General features: G+C 46.9%; 1 protein-coding gene across 8 annotated transcripts in view; it reads left to right on the top strand.

The window, feature by feature from the left end:
• ELAVL2 (ELAV like RNA binding protein 2) overlaps positions 1 to 19,015 on the top strand; it is a 661,451-nt gene that overhangs the window by 520,544 nt on the left and 121,892 nt on the right. For all 8 annotated transcript variants that reach the window (XM_086962112.1, XM_086962109.1, XM_086962108.1 and 5 more), the window contains one exon: positions 10,438 to 10,591. In XM_086962112.1, the coding sequence (XP_086818238.1) occupies positions 10,438 to 10,591 (154 nt within the window). The remainder of the gene's footprint in view (positions 1 to 10,437; positions 10,592 to 19,015) is intronic.

Raw genomic sequence — 19,015 nt, 5'->3', positions numbered from 1 at the left:
TGACACCCTCACATTATGCAGAAGTCTCCCGTAGCTCCGGGAGGTGGATAGCCATTTTAAATTGCCGACCTCAGACTGGTCGTCGAACCAGCGGCAGAGAGAGGGGTTAGACTCTAGATGTGAATACACGGTGTATTGTTTGACAAAGTGATTCCTCAACTCTGCTGTGTGGGGACACAGGTCCCTGGTGGCAGGCATTACAACTATGTTAATATGCTATTAGGCAGTAGCGAACAAGTATAGTGTTAATCGGTATTGTGTGAGGCAACTATAAAGTATACAGTGAATCAGGAGTGTGTGTCTGACACTTGATACCCGGGTCTTTTACCACATGATCCTCGCAAACCGAGATCAGGCTGCTTGTACTTGAGGATGATATTGCGGACCGGATTCTCTTTCTAGTGACATGAATGAATGATGTGAACCCGTTCCAGTCATGGATCGTAGTGTCACAGGCCTGGTATATGTTTGAGATAAGCCTTACGTAATGACATTAGGCTTTACAACTTTAGATAAAACGCTCAAAGAATCCAAACAGGATATAGTAATCTATGTGGTAGACCTGGAGAGTACATGAAAAAAAAATCAAAATCTAGACGCAAGAGAGAAGCTTTTTAAGCACGGATATGACCAAAGAGCTTCCTTCGTGGAGTATCAGCATGGTCAAAATGTGTTGGTTTTAGAGCCTGTGGCTCCTAGGCCCTCCAGGTCAAGTGTATTGGGCCCCACATGGTCCTGGAAAAGAACAGATTGGTCACCTACCTGGCGGATTTGATACTCCCACATGGGTATCCATGTCAACTGCTTAAAACCCCTCTTTGAAAGGGTCGATGTGACAATGCTCATGGTGACTGATGGAGAGGCGTGTGAGAGAATATCTAAACCGCGTATCCAGTAATGCCAAGTATAAGTCAGTGGAGGCAGTTAGTGTCCTCTTCCTCATTGTCTGCACAGCAGCAAAAAGACCATCTCCAATTACTGGAACAATATGCTGTTCTGTTTCTCAGCCACATGACCAGACCCGGTGGTGTGTGCATGATTCAGACACTGGTGACCATTTGCTGTCAAAAAAATAAATCTATAGACTTCCAGATTAGGACATGGCCAGCATTTAGGCAGAAAATACCAAATTGTTGGACCTGGTGGTGATTGAGCGCCCAGCAGTCCCTGGGCCAGCGTTATGGTGCTAGTGCTCAAGGCCAATTAGAGAGACAGGGCCCAAGAACTCCAGTTCTGTATAGACTACTGGGGACTCATTGCAGTAACCAAGACTGACGCACACCCCAGGCCCAGAACATATTGCATCATAGACCAACTATGCTCTAAGTACCTCTTTGCTTTAGAACTGATTCGGTTACACGCTGATTGCTCTGAGGGAGGAAAGGAGAGGTCAGCACTTTACACTCCTGAGGGCCGCTTTCAATTTAAAGTAATGTTCTTTGGCCTGAAAAATGCCCCTGCCTCCTTTCTAGAGGCAGGACAATAGGGTACTGTCTGGGTTTGAGACCTTCAGTTCAGCCTATCTGGATGATAAAGCTGTCTTTTGCTCTACCTGGCAGAAACGCACATGTGCCTCCCCAACTCAAGATTCAAACCATCATGGCTTGGGAGCCTCCCAAAACCCAGAGCCATTACTTTAAAGCCAGACATATTGGCATTTACTATGCATGTTTAATACTTATAAGTTCCACAGAGGTAGGCCCTAAATGCCCATAGGTCATGGTATTTAAAAAGTTTGACTTTTGTTTTTACTTTTCACATGTGCTATCAGTGAAAAATCTCCAGAGTATTTTTTTGCTGGTTAAAGGCTGGCGCTCCCGTAGAAATGCACAGGCATACGTTATAACACTGTATGCATACCTTCAGTTTGGAATGGCTAGGTCCATGATTCAAGGACTTAAATTAATAGTATATTAAATTTCAACCTAATTTTCAAGTCCGATTTTAGATTACTGTTTTGAAAATGCCAGTTTTAGAAAGTTAGCATTTTGCTACCTAAATCCTCTAGTAAACTTTTCAGACTTTATCCCTTTCACCGGTCAGCCTGCTGGAAAGTGTGAATAGCTCACAGGAAAGCAAAGAAAAGTGACATGGCTGGGAAGAGGTGCAACCTTGGTGGCAGAATGGCCTAGGGAATGTGCCCAGCAAATGCACAAGCTCCAAGGAGTATCCTCTTTCAGACAGATGTAACTGACTTCCCTTGCCATGGTCCAAGTAGCTGGAGTAGCAGCAATCGCAGAAAGGGGGGGGGCTGTTCCAGAACTGGATTTCTAGGGATGCACCTCAGGGAGGTGCTCAGAGCTCTGCACAAGGAAATGAAGGACCATATTGGCTTTAGGTAGAGAGGAGCTCTGTGGAATAGTTTACTACTCTAATATTTTACTCCCTTGGTTAGGGAGTGGCCAGGATATTAACCCACCCACGTGCTGACCGTGAGAATGAAACGTATACCCTCTGCATCCCCTTTAGAACACCTGGACCTGTAGAAGATAGAACTGTGCCTGCTCGCCAACTTGTGGAGAAAAACCCCAATGGTTAGACCTACTCCCTAATGGTATCTAGAACTGACGAGTGGACTCAAAGGGCTAGTTGAGTAGCCTTCTATTGGGCGCTAGGAACACAAACGCTGTAAGAAGCCCAGATCTATGCTTAGCCAAGCTAATCTGGATTTGCCCTGGACCCGGTTGGTGACTTCTGGGAGATTGTGTCCTAACCAACAAGTGGTGCCAAAAATGCCTAGACCCTTGGCTGGTGTTAATGTACTCTTTTCTCCTGCAAGACTGGATGGATTCTTGGAAACTTTTTTAGAAATATTTTGTCCCGCTGAAAGGTTACTAACCTCCAGAAAAGTTTCCAAGTGTGAACGTAGATAATTATACCGAGTCTAGTGCTGAGCAGAACCCCGACGACAACTCGTTCCTTTGCCCAGATTTTGCCTGTTTGGAGTTTTCCTGCCATTGAGAGCCTTAAACTTTCTTGTTTCAGCCGGCCGCCATTGATGGGGTCCTCTTCCAGCTGCACCATGACCCTACGATTACATCATTGGTGAGGACTTTACACCAGAAAAGCGACTGTGTATGAAGATAAACTTTACTTGGGACAAACTTGGTCTCTGTATCGGACGCTAGCTCCATCACTGTTGACCATGACCAGATATGTCCGCATTACCAGATACCCAGCCACGGTTGGCACTCTGTGCTTTTTTTAGTCAAGAAACACCTTCAACTTTGACAAATCATAGATCTAATTCAAATTTGTGACACTTTGGTATCTAGTTCATTTAAGTTTACACTATTTTTATCAATTGGATTGGGATTTTTATTGTGGTTTTACTTTTTTTAATTTTTTTACTGTTTTGATATTGATAATTGCCTTAAACATTTCTCCTAGTTTAAGTCTGTCTGCTAAGTGCTACGTCTACCAAGGATTGAGCTCAGGTTTGCTGAGACATAACTTACCTAGTACAGAATATCGCCATTATTAGTTGAAAATCACTCCCATCCACTTAAAATAATAAACCAAATATGCATTTCTGCACTTCACTTCCCCTTGTTTATTTCTAGAAGCCCTAAAATTAACATTCTTCAAAAGCATTTTTTACCCCTGAATTTGTCTGTGATAATTCCTTGGATAAAATTGCACTTCATTTAAGTTAAGCCCAACCTCATTGACTTGTAGGTCAGCAAACACTGGCCTACTGTTTGACTTAACAGTTTTAGGGTGGTCTTCCCCCTACTTTCTGTCTTCCTTCTCCACTTTTCTCCTTCCTCCTCCATTTTTCTCATTCCTCCTCCATTTTTCTGACCTAGTTTTTGCTGGTAATAGGACTCTAGCACTGGTTGGCAGTGGTAAAGCATGCAAAGTGCTTGTGTTCTCTCCCCTAAACATGGTAATATTAGTTCATCCCCAATTGGCATATACAATTTACTTACAAGTCCCTAGTAAAGTGGTAATGCATGTATCCTGGGCCTACTAGTGGGCCTGCAGCTCTGATTGTGCCGATCATTTAGGTAGCCCTTTAACCATGTATCAGGCCAGCCATTGCAGAATCTGTGTGCATTTTACACTGCCATGTCAACTTAGCATAATAAACCTTTTGTCAGGCCCAAACCTTCCCATTTTATACATGTCACTCCTAAGGTAGACCCCGAACAACCCAGATGGCAGGTTGCAATGTATTTAAAAGGCAGGGCACGTACGTTTACGTTCCGCACCCTGACCCTAAGAATTGGTTCTTTGATAAGCAGACAGGGAGGTTTGTACCCCAGTGTACTGAGCGCTACGTGTATGCGCACTCCAAGGGCGGCTTCAAATGTCCCAAGATGGCACAGCTCCCACCGGTCGGCAGACACATGGGTTGGCGAGTGTAGTGCTTTGGGAGGTGTTAGTCAAGGTGATAGACTTGACTATCAAGATATCAAGGCCAAGATTAAGACTATCTCCCCCCCCCCCCCCCCCCCCCCCCATACACACCGTGGAATGAGGAGGGCCAAGTGGTCGCCTTCATTAGCTGAAGGTTACTTCCACAGGAACAGATGGAGTGTGATTGAAGGAAGGTTTTGCTGTAGTCTGGGTACTAACTTCCTGGTTCAGACAAACCATAGGCCCCTCATATGGCTCATGCTGATTAGGTGTGAAAATCCCAAACTGTTGAGGTTGTCCATCTCCCTCAGGGAATGGATTTTAGGGTGGAGCACCATCCGGGGTCATACCACCCCATGCTGATGGTCTCTCCAGGTTCTCCCCCTTTACTGAAGAGAACTCCGGGGGTGGGGGGGGGGGGGGGGGGGGGGGCGGACTTTAGGCAACACATTAGACCTGACAGCCTTACGGTGGGCTCCCCTTGCAACATTTTACCTTCCTACAATTTTTTGCTTTGTTATTGTTGATATTGGGACTCTGCACACTTTGCCACTGCTAACCAGTGCTCTAATGTGCTTGTGCTCTCTCCTCTAAACATGGTAATATTGATTCATGGCATATTTAATTTGCTTATAATTTCCTTTTAAAGTAGTAATGCAAGTAATCCAGGCATGTACATTAAATGCTACTAGTGGACTTGCAGCGCGGATTGTGCCACTCGCCTAAGTAGCCCTTTAACCATGTCAGAGGCCTGCCATTGCAGAGCCTCTGTGCAGCTTGCACTGGCATATCAACCTGGCATAATAAACCTTTTGCCCTGCCTAAAAACTTAAAAGCATCCCTAACGTAGGACCTGGACAACCTAGAGGGTAAGGTACGATGTATTCAAATGGCAGGACATGTACTTTAGATTTGTGTCCTGATAAGAAAAACTCACTACTGCAAGTCCAACCTCTCCCATAAGTAAAATTGGGCTTACTTTATTTCATTTTAGAAGTGAAATTTCCAATTGGGAGGAGAGAAACCCTTCAGGTCTTTTCTCTGTGCTCTCAATTTAAAATCCAAATTTATGGTCAAGTCCTATTTTAAATGGCAAATCTGAAAATGTCACTTTTGGAAAGCTGGTCTTCCTTGCTTTAGCCATTTAGTGCCCATAGCGCATCTGATCACCTGACATGTGTAGTTGGCAGTTGGGCTTTGGGACCGAAGGTGTCAATGGGTCCTCTCTAGCAAAATGGGAGGGAGGAGCTGGGCACAGCGTCACTTAAATCTGAATACACTGAGTCCAGTCCACGTGGAAAGGGCTGCATACCCCCCTGTAATGAGTCAGGGCAGCAAGGGAGGACCTCGGTGCACTTAAAAGGTACGTCTTTCGCGAGTTGGGGGTGCATACCAACAATCTGGTGCAAGCCTCAAAAGTTTTAAGTCCAGTTATGAGGGGTGCAGAATTAGTTCCATAGTAGCAACGTTGGTAAAAGCGGCAATTACATTGGCCATCCTTGGACAGTATTAATGTCAAATCTATGATTATAGAGTACCACTTACGATCCAGGTTTGTCACCTTCATTAAAACCCTGCAATAAATGATCAAGACTTTAAGAAAGTGATTCCCCCATTTATCATTAAGCTTAACAGGGGCCGCTTCTCATGCGTTCTCAGCAACATCCTCTATTGTTACCTTCACCATGACAGCCCGATAACGAATGTATTACCTGCACCGCCTTGGGGCCTTGTCTTGTGCCCCCAACTCCTCTGGACCTGCTAGATGAAGTCTCCCTCTACAACAATCAATGCTCTGACCCAGAAGAGGCCAAAGGTGAGGTCTTGGAGAACGAGCCATTGGAGATTGAGTGTGATCAAGACAAGGAGGAATGGTGGGATTTCATTGTACCTAAAGAAATCCGCATCAACATACGCGGATTATTCAGACGACATTGCCTAGTTGCATGGTTTGTGGAAAAAATACTTAAAATATGCTTTCAACGAGCTCCCAGGAGGACTGCAAAATCATCCCTAGTTTGGATCATGTACGTTAAGAGGGATAAAGTTCATTACTACACATGCAACAGCACAAGCAGTAATATCACACATTGACAAAATAGACCTGACTATGCACCAGCATGCTTAATCAGTCATTGCAAACTGGACTACATAGTGGTGGTGTCTCATAGATGCTCCAAAAATAAAACCTACTCCTCCCTTCTCTCAAAAACATGTGTATTGAGAACTTTAGGTGCAGAATTAGTTCCATAGTAGCAACTTTGGTAAAAGCGGCAAACACATTGGCCATCCTTGGACAGTATTATTGTCAAATGAAATGTGATCCGTCTCAACCCTCCGAAATTTCATCCTAGATGAGATGTAAGAAGAAGCTAAAGCCAGAGAAAGCCTAAATCCTTCTGTTAACCCTGGACCAAACTTAGCCAATGCGTACCATCTAGCTGTTGCCTCACTGCTCAGTGACCAGAATGGGTTAGTCCACGTTTTCACCTGGAGTTCTAAGCCAATATACTTTACATGACCTTTGACAGAGACTTTATTTAGAAAACATGTTAGGTGCTGCAGAGCATCAAGACATACTGTGATACTGTGCTTTATTATGCAGATGGGTTCCTTCAATGTGCTTTTGTGGGTCCAGGCAATCACAGGCATAGAGGAGCCTTCAATCAATAAGGAGGACATGGTTGTCCATAGGATCCCTTAGACAGTCTGGTTACAACCAGGTATATATTCCACAGCCAGAGGCTAAATTTGCCAGAGCGGTCACAGATGAACAGGATATAGGGGTGCAGTGGAAGTGCACTCCCAGGACCATACCAGGCATTCTGGACAACCCCAATTACTTTCATAGGCAGTGACATGGACAATCTCCTGCTTTGTTCCCTAATGGGCTTTTACTTTTGAGTTCACCAGACTATGCAGCCCAGGTGCACTTTAATTTTTTTTTTTTTTAATGCTACCATCCAACCAGAGCGCAACACCACCTGTAACTATGAGAATGTCAGCTGGAACTTCTTCTGAAGGGAATGATTGAAAAGGTGCCGAAGGGCCAAAGAAACCTGGGTTGATACTTAAGATGCTTCCAAGTGAAGAAGAATTCCGATCCATCATGAATCTCCCAAAAACACTTAGATTCTGAAAAATCAATCCTTCCCGATGCTAACCATGTAAGAACTCCCTGTTGCGACTCAAAATGGAACGGCTCTTAACCAGACATACAGGTGATCAATTTGTATGTTCCATATACCTAAACAATAGGCAGTGTATTTGTTTGGTTGTGGTGCTGCAGCAGTTACAGTTCAAATCCTTCTTCCATTTTGAAAATCTCACTCTTTACCTCCCAACCCAGACGGTCACAAGCTGCCACTTCCCTGATGCAGTCAGCAAAAGGGCTATCCGGTATATCCTTACTTGAATGACTGGCTTGTGAAGGCATTTTCTGCAGTCTGTCTCTACAATGGCTTTCATACGTTTTCTTTAATCAATTAGGCCTGAGACTTTTCACCCAAAATCTTCCGACCATCTTTCCACACATCCATTTTCTAGGAGAAATCCTGAATACATTTTGGCAAAGTGTTTCTAAACGTTGGCTGCTGAAGTCTGGCTTAAAGAGATATTCCCAGTCAGGGTCTCCATTCCTTACTGGGCCTTTGGTCATCATGCATAGGAATAATGCCTCCTTGCGGGTCTCCCCTTCAGACTTGGACTGTCAGACTAGTTGTTGATGCTTCCATGGAAGGTTGGGGAAGCGCACACCCAGGTGGTATCCAAAGGGGGTCTATGGCCTGAGCAAGAGAAATCACTCCACAGAAACATCTTTGAGCTACAAATCGGATTGAACATCCAAGCATTCCTACCACAGCCTGCAGGCCTGGCTGTCCTTTAGATGAGTTGACCGCTATCTATTAAATCCCCAAACCAAGAGATGTAAGGTCTCGCACTTTTAATAAGTAGCAGCTACTGTGTAACCGTAAACAAGGTTGATATATCTGAGGTCCGGAACAAACAAGCTGGGACACTAAGTGCCCTATTGTATTGTCACAAGTGGGATCTTAATCAGGATCATCTACAGCAGATCTTTGACAAGTTTGGCCATTAAATTCTCACTTTCCACCTTGCCTAACAGAAAATTTGTTATGCAAGCAGCTACTGCCTCAAGGGAAAATACTTTCTTGACTTCGCTTAAGTTTATAATTTTTCTTCTCATTCTGACAGGCCTGAGGAAAGCAAAGACTGAGTCCTCATTGAGTGATTGCCCCACCACAGCCTGGCCAGTTTTGGTGCAATGCCTACTGCGGATGTATCGGGCATACTGATTCAGTTGAAGAACCACCCCAGAATTCTCTCAAGACAACTGTCAAATCCACCAGCAGTTTTAATTCACCCAGCCTAACCGATTGGGCCATCTTTAATTTTTCATAGACTCTTGGCAAATGGAGTTGCAGGTATGTGCCCCAGGTATAAGAACTTAAAATGCCAACTCTAAGCATTTCTGATGAGAGGGGCAAGAATAATGACCTATATCCCATTTTGATGCAAATTTCCCCGGTTACTTTCTAACCTTCTACACTTAGCAGGCCTTGAGTACTCCTTAATCTGGTTGCGATGGCTGAATTAAGGAGGACAGATTATACTTCACTTTATTTTTCTCAATTGGCCATTTAGCAGTTAGTGAAAGATCTTTTTAGAGCTTTCTCTTCTGTCTTGGTAGCTTAACATGGTACTCGGAAGTTGATTCTCCCACCCTGCGAGCCAAAACCTTTGATCGGATCTGAAATCTCTTGCTGAAGTTAGCACTGCTTCTGGCTTTTATATCAATAAATGGAGTGCCATGATAAAGGAATATTTGAGTTTTCGTCAAGCAAAAAGTCACCCTCATTTCATGCTAAAGGTACCCTACCTTCAGATTTTTGTATCGGAGCGAACTTGATTCTTGGGTATTTCTTTACACGCCAATCTACACGTGCTGTAAGAGCATCACATTGTTGGATGTGCTCAGGTACATCAAACAAATGCATTTTTAAAGAGAAATACACAGTTCTTAGTCACTGTTGTGTGCCGGGGTAGGGGCTGCCATCTAAGCAGGGTATTGCCTCTGGCTGCATCACTTTCTGACACACAGTGCCTACTTTGAGACCAGATAATAGCATGATCAACGTAGAGCATGTCTGACAGGTGCACTGTATGCAGCAGTACTACTCCCTGATTCCTGCCTAGCGGCCACACATTCACCAAGCACTACTGTTTGTATTTAAATGTAGCAGCTGAATCTTCAGTGGATGAAGCCTGTTTTGAAATTAGATATGCTACTGGCATGTGGGCCTATGAAAGATCCTATGCTGGAGGACAGTTTAGTAATCTGTGACTCCAGTTTACTAGCATTGGTATCTTTCAGATTCATACTTGACCTCACCGGTCAGAGGCTCACTAAATACTCTTGCTATCCTTCATACTTGTGTTAAATCTGAGAGATAGTGGCCTCTGTGAGGTGTAGTAAGCTCGGCTCTTAAATCTCATTGGCTGAAGTTTGGGTTGTTTTCAAATGAGATGAAAATGCCATTATAAACTGCTTAGGGGTCAATAGCTATTTTAACACTGTGTTACTAGTAGTACTGAGGCTTCCAAGCCTGACAGTGGAGAAAGATATTAAGGCATGTGAGCTGTGAAAGATACCAGTGGTAGAGAATTTGTTACTGGTAAGTAATACATTTCTTCAGCAGTTGTACCTCAGTCCTCCATTAAGTCACTTACCTTCACCGTAATCTAAATGTGCACAAAGTCAGGTTATCTGAAACAAAAATGTAGCCAAGGCAAAGGTTATTCAGGCTTTGAAGTGGAGATGTGGATAGGCACTGGCATGAGTGAATCTCTGGCTTTCTGTGATCTTTAACAGCTAGTGCAGCTTCTTGTGAGCCTTCCCCTCATTAGATTTTTGTTTTTCATAAATAGCAGGTGTTTAGTAATGGATAAAGAGTAGACCTTGCTCAGAGAGTAGCTTATACCTAGTCTACCGTTTATTTTTAAAACTCATTACTGTGATATTTAAATACATTCATATGGTTCTGTCAATTTCAGGTATCCTATGCACGACCAAGCTCTGCTTCCATCCGTGATGCAAATTTGTACGTCAGCGGCCTACCAAAAACAATGACCCAGAAAGAGCTAGAGCAGCTATTTTCCCAGTACGGGCGCATTATTACTTCACGAATACTAGTGGACCAAGTCACTGGTAAGTAGGTATCTGTTCCCCAATAGTGTTTTCTCTTTTTCAGGTAGGTATCTTATTCTGCCTCAAAGAAGCAATAAATATACTTGTATACTATAATCTGTGGTTTTAATTTGTATATAAGCATATTTATTTTACAGTCGGAATTTTCATTAATATGCTTAGGCTGAAATAGACTGAACGGTGTACTAAATAGGCCATAAAGTGGGTGACACGTCTGTGATACTACATATCAGCCACCACTAAGGTAGGCCCTAGCTAGCCCTATAGGCAGGGTGTGCTGTAGGTAAAAGGTAGGACATGTGCCTTAACTGTGTGGCATGACCTTGAAGTGACAAACAGCCATTTTGGTTTCTCACTGCTGTGAGGCTGCCCTCTCATAGGAATGCATTGGGGATTCCCAGATGTGTTTCAGTTGGAATTCCTGACATGAGTGGAGTAGCATGATCAAGTTTGGTATGTTTGGAATAGTGGTAATAAATTCTGCGTAATGGTGTTCGCAGATTTATTATCACTATTTTAGAAATGCCACTTTTAGAAGTTGGCATTTCTGTGTGCTGTCTTTGTGCCTGCATGTTGTGTTTTGCATGTCTGGCTTTGGAGGACAGTTGCTGGGGAGGTGAGTTAGCTCCGGCGGGGTAGTCAGCACTAGGCTGACTAGGCCGATCTGCATTTGGAGTCGTGGGAGGAGCAGCACCTGGACCTGAATAGGACTGTGCCTGCCTTACACAATGCTGGCTCAGCCCCCATGTGCTGTGTCTGGGGCCAGAGCCTACACTGACAATGGGGACTGTTCACTTAAGTGCCCCCCAGAACTGGTTTGGACTAGGTCCAGTTCCCTGTCCCTTTGCACAACAAAGACGGAAAGTGGTATAAGTATTGGGGCTGTGACCCCATGAAAATGTTGAAATATGTGATTGACCAAGTTGAAGAGGACTGCTGAGCGCCAGGAGGAACCGCCACAAAGGACTTTCCATCTGCTAGGGGGCCCATGAGCAGCCTGCCTGGACCAAGCTCTGCCCTGTGTGTCCTGGAGCGCGAGGAGCACCTTTTGCCTTGGTTGTGCCCCTCCGCACTGTGCCACTCATCAGAAGCGCATGATCGTTGCTTGGCTGAATTACTTATCCAGAGCCTGAGAAAGGGGGCTCCTGCTTCTAAACACGGCAAGAGGAGCCGCACCGCAAAGCGGAAGCCAGGCAGAGGAAGCACTGTTGTGGGCGGGCTCCCGTGGTGACGAGGGAAGCCCCGCATGCTTTCTGAGCCTGAGAGGGCTCAGTTGGCCCTCCGAGAGAGCTGTGCTGTGCTGCCTTTTGCCTGAAGCGGCATGTGGCCATGCAGCTTGTGCTGGGCTGCATTGCCAGGACCAAGATGTGGTGGAGAGTTTGAGGCATGTGGGCTGCTGAATTCATATCTGTGCATAGATCGCCGCCTAGTGTTGGGTCCGGATGATTGCACATTGTTGTCCTGGATGAGTCTTCGAAGTATCACGATAGGTGGCTCCTCCCCTGGACTACAGTGCGCATGGGCATCGACTCCATCCTCAGATTGTTTTTTTCCGCCATTGGGTTTGGGTGTCTATTTGTTAACTCAAGTTTGGAATCGATAAAAACTTTCCCTTTGGCCAAAAGACCTTTAGTTATCGTCGGTATTGTCTTTGCGATCGGTGCTCAGTACTTCTTCCAGCTCGTTCCCCGAGCCGGACATCAAGAGGAGCCGCGTGGCTTTTCGGCACTGAAGGCCCGGTCGACGCCAGAGGCCTTATCGACGATCCATCATGGAACGGAGCCCGTTCAAGAGGTGCCCCGTTTGCAACTCCAAGTATCCTCACATCGATGTCCACCCAGTGTGCAACAGGTGCCTGTCTCCGGATCACGATGAAGCCAGCTGTATGGTTCCGCTCCAAGAAGACGTTTCGCCTTCGACGCGCAGCGCGAAAGGAGGCCCAGCAGACGGCACCTGACCCGGTGAACATCTTCGATGTGGAGGAAGATGAGGGAGTCGATCAGGAAGTTCAAGAGAACCTGTCTGATCCTGCATCGGAGATCGACTCCAGTTACGACGCGGATGTGGAAATGGTCGATAATGAAGACGTCGTCGACTAGGTAGGAGACGATAATGAGGCCTTTGGGGCCGTGGAAGGTAGCTCGAGCAAGGAGCTGGGCCCAGCCGTTGGTACGTGGGCCGCAACCAAAACACTCGATAAGGCTCAGGTCGAGGGAACGCCACATGGCCTTACCCAAGATCGTACACTTGGTTCTACAGCCTCGCCCCAAGGCCCGGCTACGGGCATTTCTAACGAGCCATCGGTTGACCGATCGGAAGCGTCGGTGTCTACGCAACCGAAAGCACTGGGCGCTAAATCGAAACCAAAAGTGCGTATTGCTTTGGTCAGTTCGAAGGCCTCAGAACCATCGGCACCGACAAAACAGAAGAGTGTCATCAACCCGGTGAGGTCGCTAAAGGGTGTTGAGACTAAGACCGGGGCACCGAAGAAACTGGTCAAGGACGTCGACCTGAAGAAGTCGGCGCCGAAGGCCGTCGACACAGACAAGGGACTCGAAACTCAGAAAGTTCTCGATCCTAAGCGTCGACCCGACAAGACTAAAAGCAGTACAGACCTCGGGTCCACACCCAGCGGTGGCTCGAAAGAACCCGTGGAGTCAACACAGCCATCCACCTCCTTCTCGAAGCAGGTGTCGGACTCACGAAAACGCATTAAAGAAAAGGCTTCTACTGTCGGACCAAAGGCTACTCCACCCCCGAAGCCGGTCAGTAAACCTCCAAAATCGTCGGCACCCATCCAGTTCACTCTGCCACCGAAAGTGATACCTAAGGCCTTCGCCCCTAGGACGGCCTCCGAAACGACCAAGAAGGTGCCCACGGGGCCGAAGCCTACAACTGCGGAGGTGGCCACTAAGCTTCGACAGCCTCCACCTGAAGATCAGCCAAGGTAATTTATCGACGCCGAGACGGGTAGACTTTCTATTTTTAAGCGAAAGATTGCCCCTGAACAGCCTACGGAATCATATAAAATTCCATTAAAGAAAGAGGGATTCTGCTACGTCACCTCTTCTCTTTGAACCTATAACACCACATGGACAAGACACTGCCCCTATCTCACCACATACTCAGATGTGGAGGCAGGGGATGGTGACAATGAGGAGTACAGCTATCCTGTTGACACTGATCCTGAAGATCACACTGAACCCTGGGCAGACGCTGCTGACCCAGGAGATCCACAAACTGCCCCAGACAGTCCTGTCTATGCTGTTAAAACCTCGCCTACTGAAGACACTGCTGCGTTTAATGCACTTATTGAAAGGGCAGCAAAAAAATCATGATGTCCAGCTTCATGCTGATCCTATTGAAGAGGATTTTTTGTTTGACACCTTCTCAACCTCAGAGAGAACTGTCAAGACTCTCCAGTGCTAAAGGGTGTCCTAAAACATGCTGGAGACATTTTTAAGGAGACCGCAAGGGTGATAAACCCCTGAATTGAGAAGAAATACAAACCGGCACCTGGGGACCCTACGTATATCAAGGGACAGTTGCCGTTGGATAACTCTGGTTGTTTCCAATGCCCAGAAGAGGGCGAACTCGCAAACAACGCGTGATGCTCCTCCCACTGACAAAGAATCTAAAGTGCTAGAAGCATCAGGGAAAAGGGTGGCAGCTCAAGCGGCCAATATCTGGCGCATCTCCAACACACAGGCACTCTTAGCCAGATATGACAGGGCTCATTATGATACACTTGAAACCCTGTTACAACACTTGCCAGATGAGTATAAGGAGGCAGCGGAGATGCTAATACAAGAAGGGAAACTTATATCAAGTGTGAGCTGGACGCAGCAGACACCGCGGCCAGAGCAATTAATACAAGTGTGATGTTACGGCGACATGCCTGGCTGAGAATCTCCGGTTTCAAGCTCGAGATACAAACCACCATACTGAATCAGCCTGTTAACCCTGATCACTTATTTGGCCCAGAGGTGGACACCACCTTGGAAAAAATCAAAAAGGACACAGACTGCAAAGTCTATGGGGGCTCTACAGTCGCAGCAGTTCAGGGGTGGTTCCTTTCGTCGCTCCAACAATAGAGGAACTTCCAGAGGCCAGCTGTCCCAGCAGACACAATACAGTAAAAGAGGCAAGCAGACCACCTACACCAAACAGAGTGGAGGTGGCTATCGTGGAAACAGCACCAAGGGCAGAGGTCGTGGAAACAGCTCCCGATCCTCCGCCACTAACAAACAGTGACGTCTTGTCACTGCCCCCCGACCATACCACAATGGTCGGGGGGAGAATGCAACAGTTCCTGCCGGTCTGGAAATCCATCACTACAGACAGGTGGGTGAGGCAGCTTATCCAGTACGGTTATTGTCTGGAGTTAACATCCACTCCACCCAACATACCCCCAAGACACCGTCCTATGTCCACAGAGCATTTGCAATTATTGCAGCAGGAGGTACCCGTCATGCTGCAAAAAGCAGCCATAGAGCTTGTGCCTGTGGAAGAAGGTACAGGGGTGTACTCACTGTACTTCTTGATCCCAAAAAAGGACGGGTCCCTCAGACCCATACTAGACCTCAGGCCCCTAAACCAGTACATTCTATCAGAACACTTTTACATGCTCAAACTACAGCAGGTTCTACCATTACCTGGTCAGGGAGCTTTCCTCGCAACATTAGATCTGAAGGATGCATATTTCCATATACCGCTACACCCGTCACACAGAAAATAACTCCGGTTCACCATTCAGGATCAGCCTGATCAGTTCAAGGTCCTCCCTTTCGGAATGACGACGGCGCCCAGGGTGTTTACCAAGAGCCTGGCGACAGTGGCTGCACACCTACGGAGACAGAACGTTCACGTCTACCCTTCTCTGGACGACTGGCTTATCCAGGCGAAATCGGCCCAGCAGTGTGCCGCCCACATGTCCCACACCATTCACCTTCTTCACGATCTGGGGTTCTCACTGAATTATCCAAAGTCCCACCTTCAACCCGCCCACGTATGGCAGTATCTGGGCGCAACAATAGATACTCTGGCAGCCAAAGCACACCAATTCAGTGAGGACCAACAGCATGCAATTGCTGATACAACAATTCAAACCACAACACTCGCTTCCAGCACGAGTGTTCATGCAGTTGATAGGCATGATTGCCTCCTGCATCTGCATAGTCCCGCACGCAAGACTACACATGCGTCCGCTACAGGAGTGCTTAGCACGTCAGTGGGATCAGGCTCACGGACAGTTGAAAGACCTAGTGTTGGTGACCGGTCGCGCATACAACTATCTGCATTGGTGGAATCCACAAAACCTTTGCAGGGGTCGACCGTTCCAGGAGCCTGTGCCACAGATTATTCTGACAACGGACGCATCTCTCCAGGGATGGGGAGCTCATGTACTCCACTACACTACACAGTGCAGAGACTATGGACAGCACATCAGAGGAAGATGCACATCAACCTTCTAGAACTGATGGCTATCTTCATGGCGATGAAAGCATTCAAGGTACATCTGTGCAACAAGGTTGTGTTGATCCGGACGGACAACATGATGGCCATGTACTACATACAGAAGCAGGGAGGTACACACTCTCCACAGTTGTCTCATCTGGCTCAGAGCATGTGGAAGTGGGCCTTTCAGAGGAACATCTTCCTCATGGCGGAACACCTCCCAGGCAAGGACAATCAGATGGCGGACCTGCTGAGCAGGTACAGCCACCAAATGCACGAGTGGGAGATACATCCATCAGTACTCCAGCCGTACTTTCGGCAGTGGGGTCATCCAGAGATAGACCTCTTCGCCACAAAGGAAAACGCCAAATGCCAAAGCTTTGCCGCCAGGTTCACACACCCACAGTCGCAGGGAAATGCGATATGGATGAACTGGTCAGGCATATTTGCGTACGCTTTTCTCCCAGCACCTCTAATACCGCTGGTGGCACGCAAGCTGAAGCAACACTCGATGACTCTCATCCTGGTCGCTCCAACGTGGGCACGCCAACCAAAGTACACCACGTTTCTAAAACTCTCTGTGGTACCGCATCAAAGGCTGCAACTCACACCCAGGCTTTTGACGCAGAGCCATGGCGACATTCAGCATCCAAATCCGCAACAGCTCAACCTGGCGATCTGGCTCCTGAGATCTTAGAATTTGGCTACCTCAACTTGTATCCTGACTGTATGGATATCATAAGGGAGGCAAGGAAGCCCACCACTAGAGCATGTTATGCGGCAAAATGGAAGCGGTTTGTCATTTGTGCCGAACACAACATCAACCCGCTAGATGCATCTACTCACAATATCATTTGTTATCTGTTACATCTATACAAATGCAATCTGACCTATGCTTCCATTCGTATACATTTGTCCGCAATAGCAGCTTATCTCCAGAACAGGCAGCATCTCTCGCTTTTCAGAGTGCCTGCCATCGAAGCCTTTCTGGAGGGACTCAAACGAGTTATTCCTCCCAGACACCCACCAGTGCCTGTATGGAACCTAAACGTGGTCCTCACCAGGCTGATGGATCCACCTTTTGAGCCTCTCCACTCATGCGAAATACAATTCTTGACGTGGAAAGTGGCTTTCCTAATAGCAATCACATCGCTTCGACGAGTTAGTGAACTTCAGGCACTAACTATCCAGGAGCCATTCATACAGATTCACTCCAACAGGGTGGTACTCCGCACTAACCCTAAGTTTCTGCCTAAAGTGGTTTCACATTTCCATATCAATCAAACTATAGAACTGCCAGTGTTCTTCCAGAATCCTGAGTCAGTGGCAGAGAGAATGCTCCACACACTAGACGTCAAAAGAGCTCTAATGTACTGCATAGATAGGACAAAAGATTTTAGGAAAACAAAACAACTGTTTGTTGCCTTTTTGCCTCAACACAAAGGCAACCCCATTTCCAAAGCAGGTATAGCCAGGTGGCTCGTTAAGTACATTCAGATTTGCTATCAAAAGGCCAAGCGCACATTAGCGGTTCCCCGAGAGCCCACTCCACGCGAAAGTTGGGGGCCTCCATGGCTTTCCTTGGAAATATTCCTTTAGAAGACACATGTAGAGCAGCCACATGGTCTACCACACACACATTTACAAAACACTACTGCGTAGATGTGCACTCCAAACAGCAGGCAGCTGTAGGGCAGCCTGTTCTAAAAACACTTTTACAAACTGCTGCAGCTGGCACAGGCGGCCGCCGCTAATAGAGGGACTGCTATATATTCTATGCAGATATGAATTCAGCAGCCCACATGCCTCGAACCGAATATGCTACTTACCAGTATTCATCTGTTCTTGGCATGTAGGGCTGCTGACATTCATATCGCCCGCCCTCATTCCCGGCGCCTGTAGCGGCTGCAGCACTCAGAATTACTCTTAGCGTGGTCATCACTTACGGTGTTGCACTCCATCTTTGCCACAATGGCGAAAAACAATCTGAGGATAGTGTTGATGCCCATGCGCACTGTAGTCCAGGGGAGGAGCCACCTATCTCGTGATACTTCGAAGACTCTTCCAGGACAACAATGTGCAATCATCCGGACCCAACACTAGGCGGCGATCTATGCACAGATTTTAATGTCAGCAGCCCTACATGCCAAGAACAGATGCATACTGGTAAGTAGCATCTTCGCTTCGCTCCGTATGCTGTGGCTAAGACTCCAGAGGAATCACCAGGAAGCCAGGCGGCTGTTGCCTGTCGGTGGGCGGGGCTCCCCATAAGGATGAGAACCCAGCATGTCTGAGGTTGGTGGAGGCGGGGACGGAAGCTAGTTCACAGCCTTCGGGGGGACGACTGGAGCCGTGCCAGCGACAGAGATGGCAGTGACGGCAAGTGAGTGCCTCGGGGGCCGGAGTATCTCTTGTCCCGGGCCATTAGTAAACCTCACATATGTGCGGAGGGAGCACCGAAGTCATTCCTGCTTTTATCCCCATAAGGCCAGCTGCGCCCCATGGTCGCAGGCAGCTGCGCGTTTCTAGACTCTGGGCAATTTTGTGTGGAGTTGGCATTGCGGGGCGAGCTTAGGATTACCCCCCTCACCCCTCCTTTAGGAATGTGCTGACTTTGGGATTCACCATGAGGTGGTGATCATATGTTCACCCTACAAGTGTTCCAATAGTGCATTACTAATTGTGTTTAGGCACACTGTACTATGCTGGATAATGCTACGTGCAGTTATGTTTATGCCTAAGAGAGGCATGAGGTGGTATGGAAATGACGATAAATGGTGGGTGGAGGGTGCACAGCTTATGGTTGTATTAGATTTCAATGACAAGTTGTAGTTGTTTAATTTCAAATGATTGGGTGCTCTCCCAGGTGGCGTCTCCGTCCGGTGACGCTTACGTAATAATAATAAGTTGTGCAAGCATCAATGTGGGCGCATCCCTGTATTTGAGGCACTCCTTTGGGTTCATTAA

The sequence above is a fragment of the Lissotriton vulgaris genome, chromosome 3_1 (assembly GCF_964263255.1).
Source record: "Lissotriton vulgaris chromosome 3_1, aLisVul1.2, whole genome shotgun sequence".
Classification (NCBI taxonomy): Eukaryota; Metazoa; Chordata; class Amphibia; order Caudata; family Salamandridae; genus Lissotriton; species Lissotriton vulgaris.
Note: the sequence above shows the minus strand (reverse complement) of the source record. Positions and strands in the feature narration are given on the sequence as shown.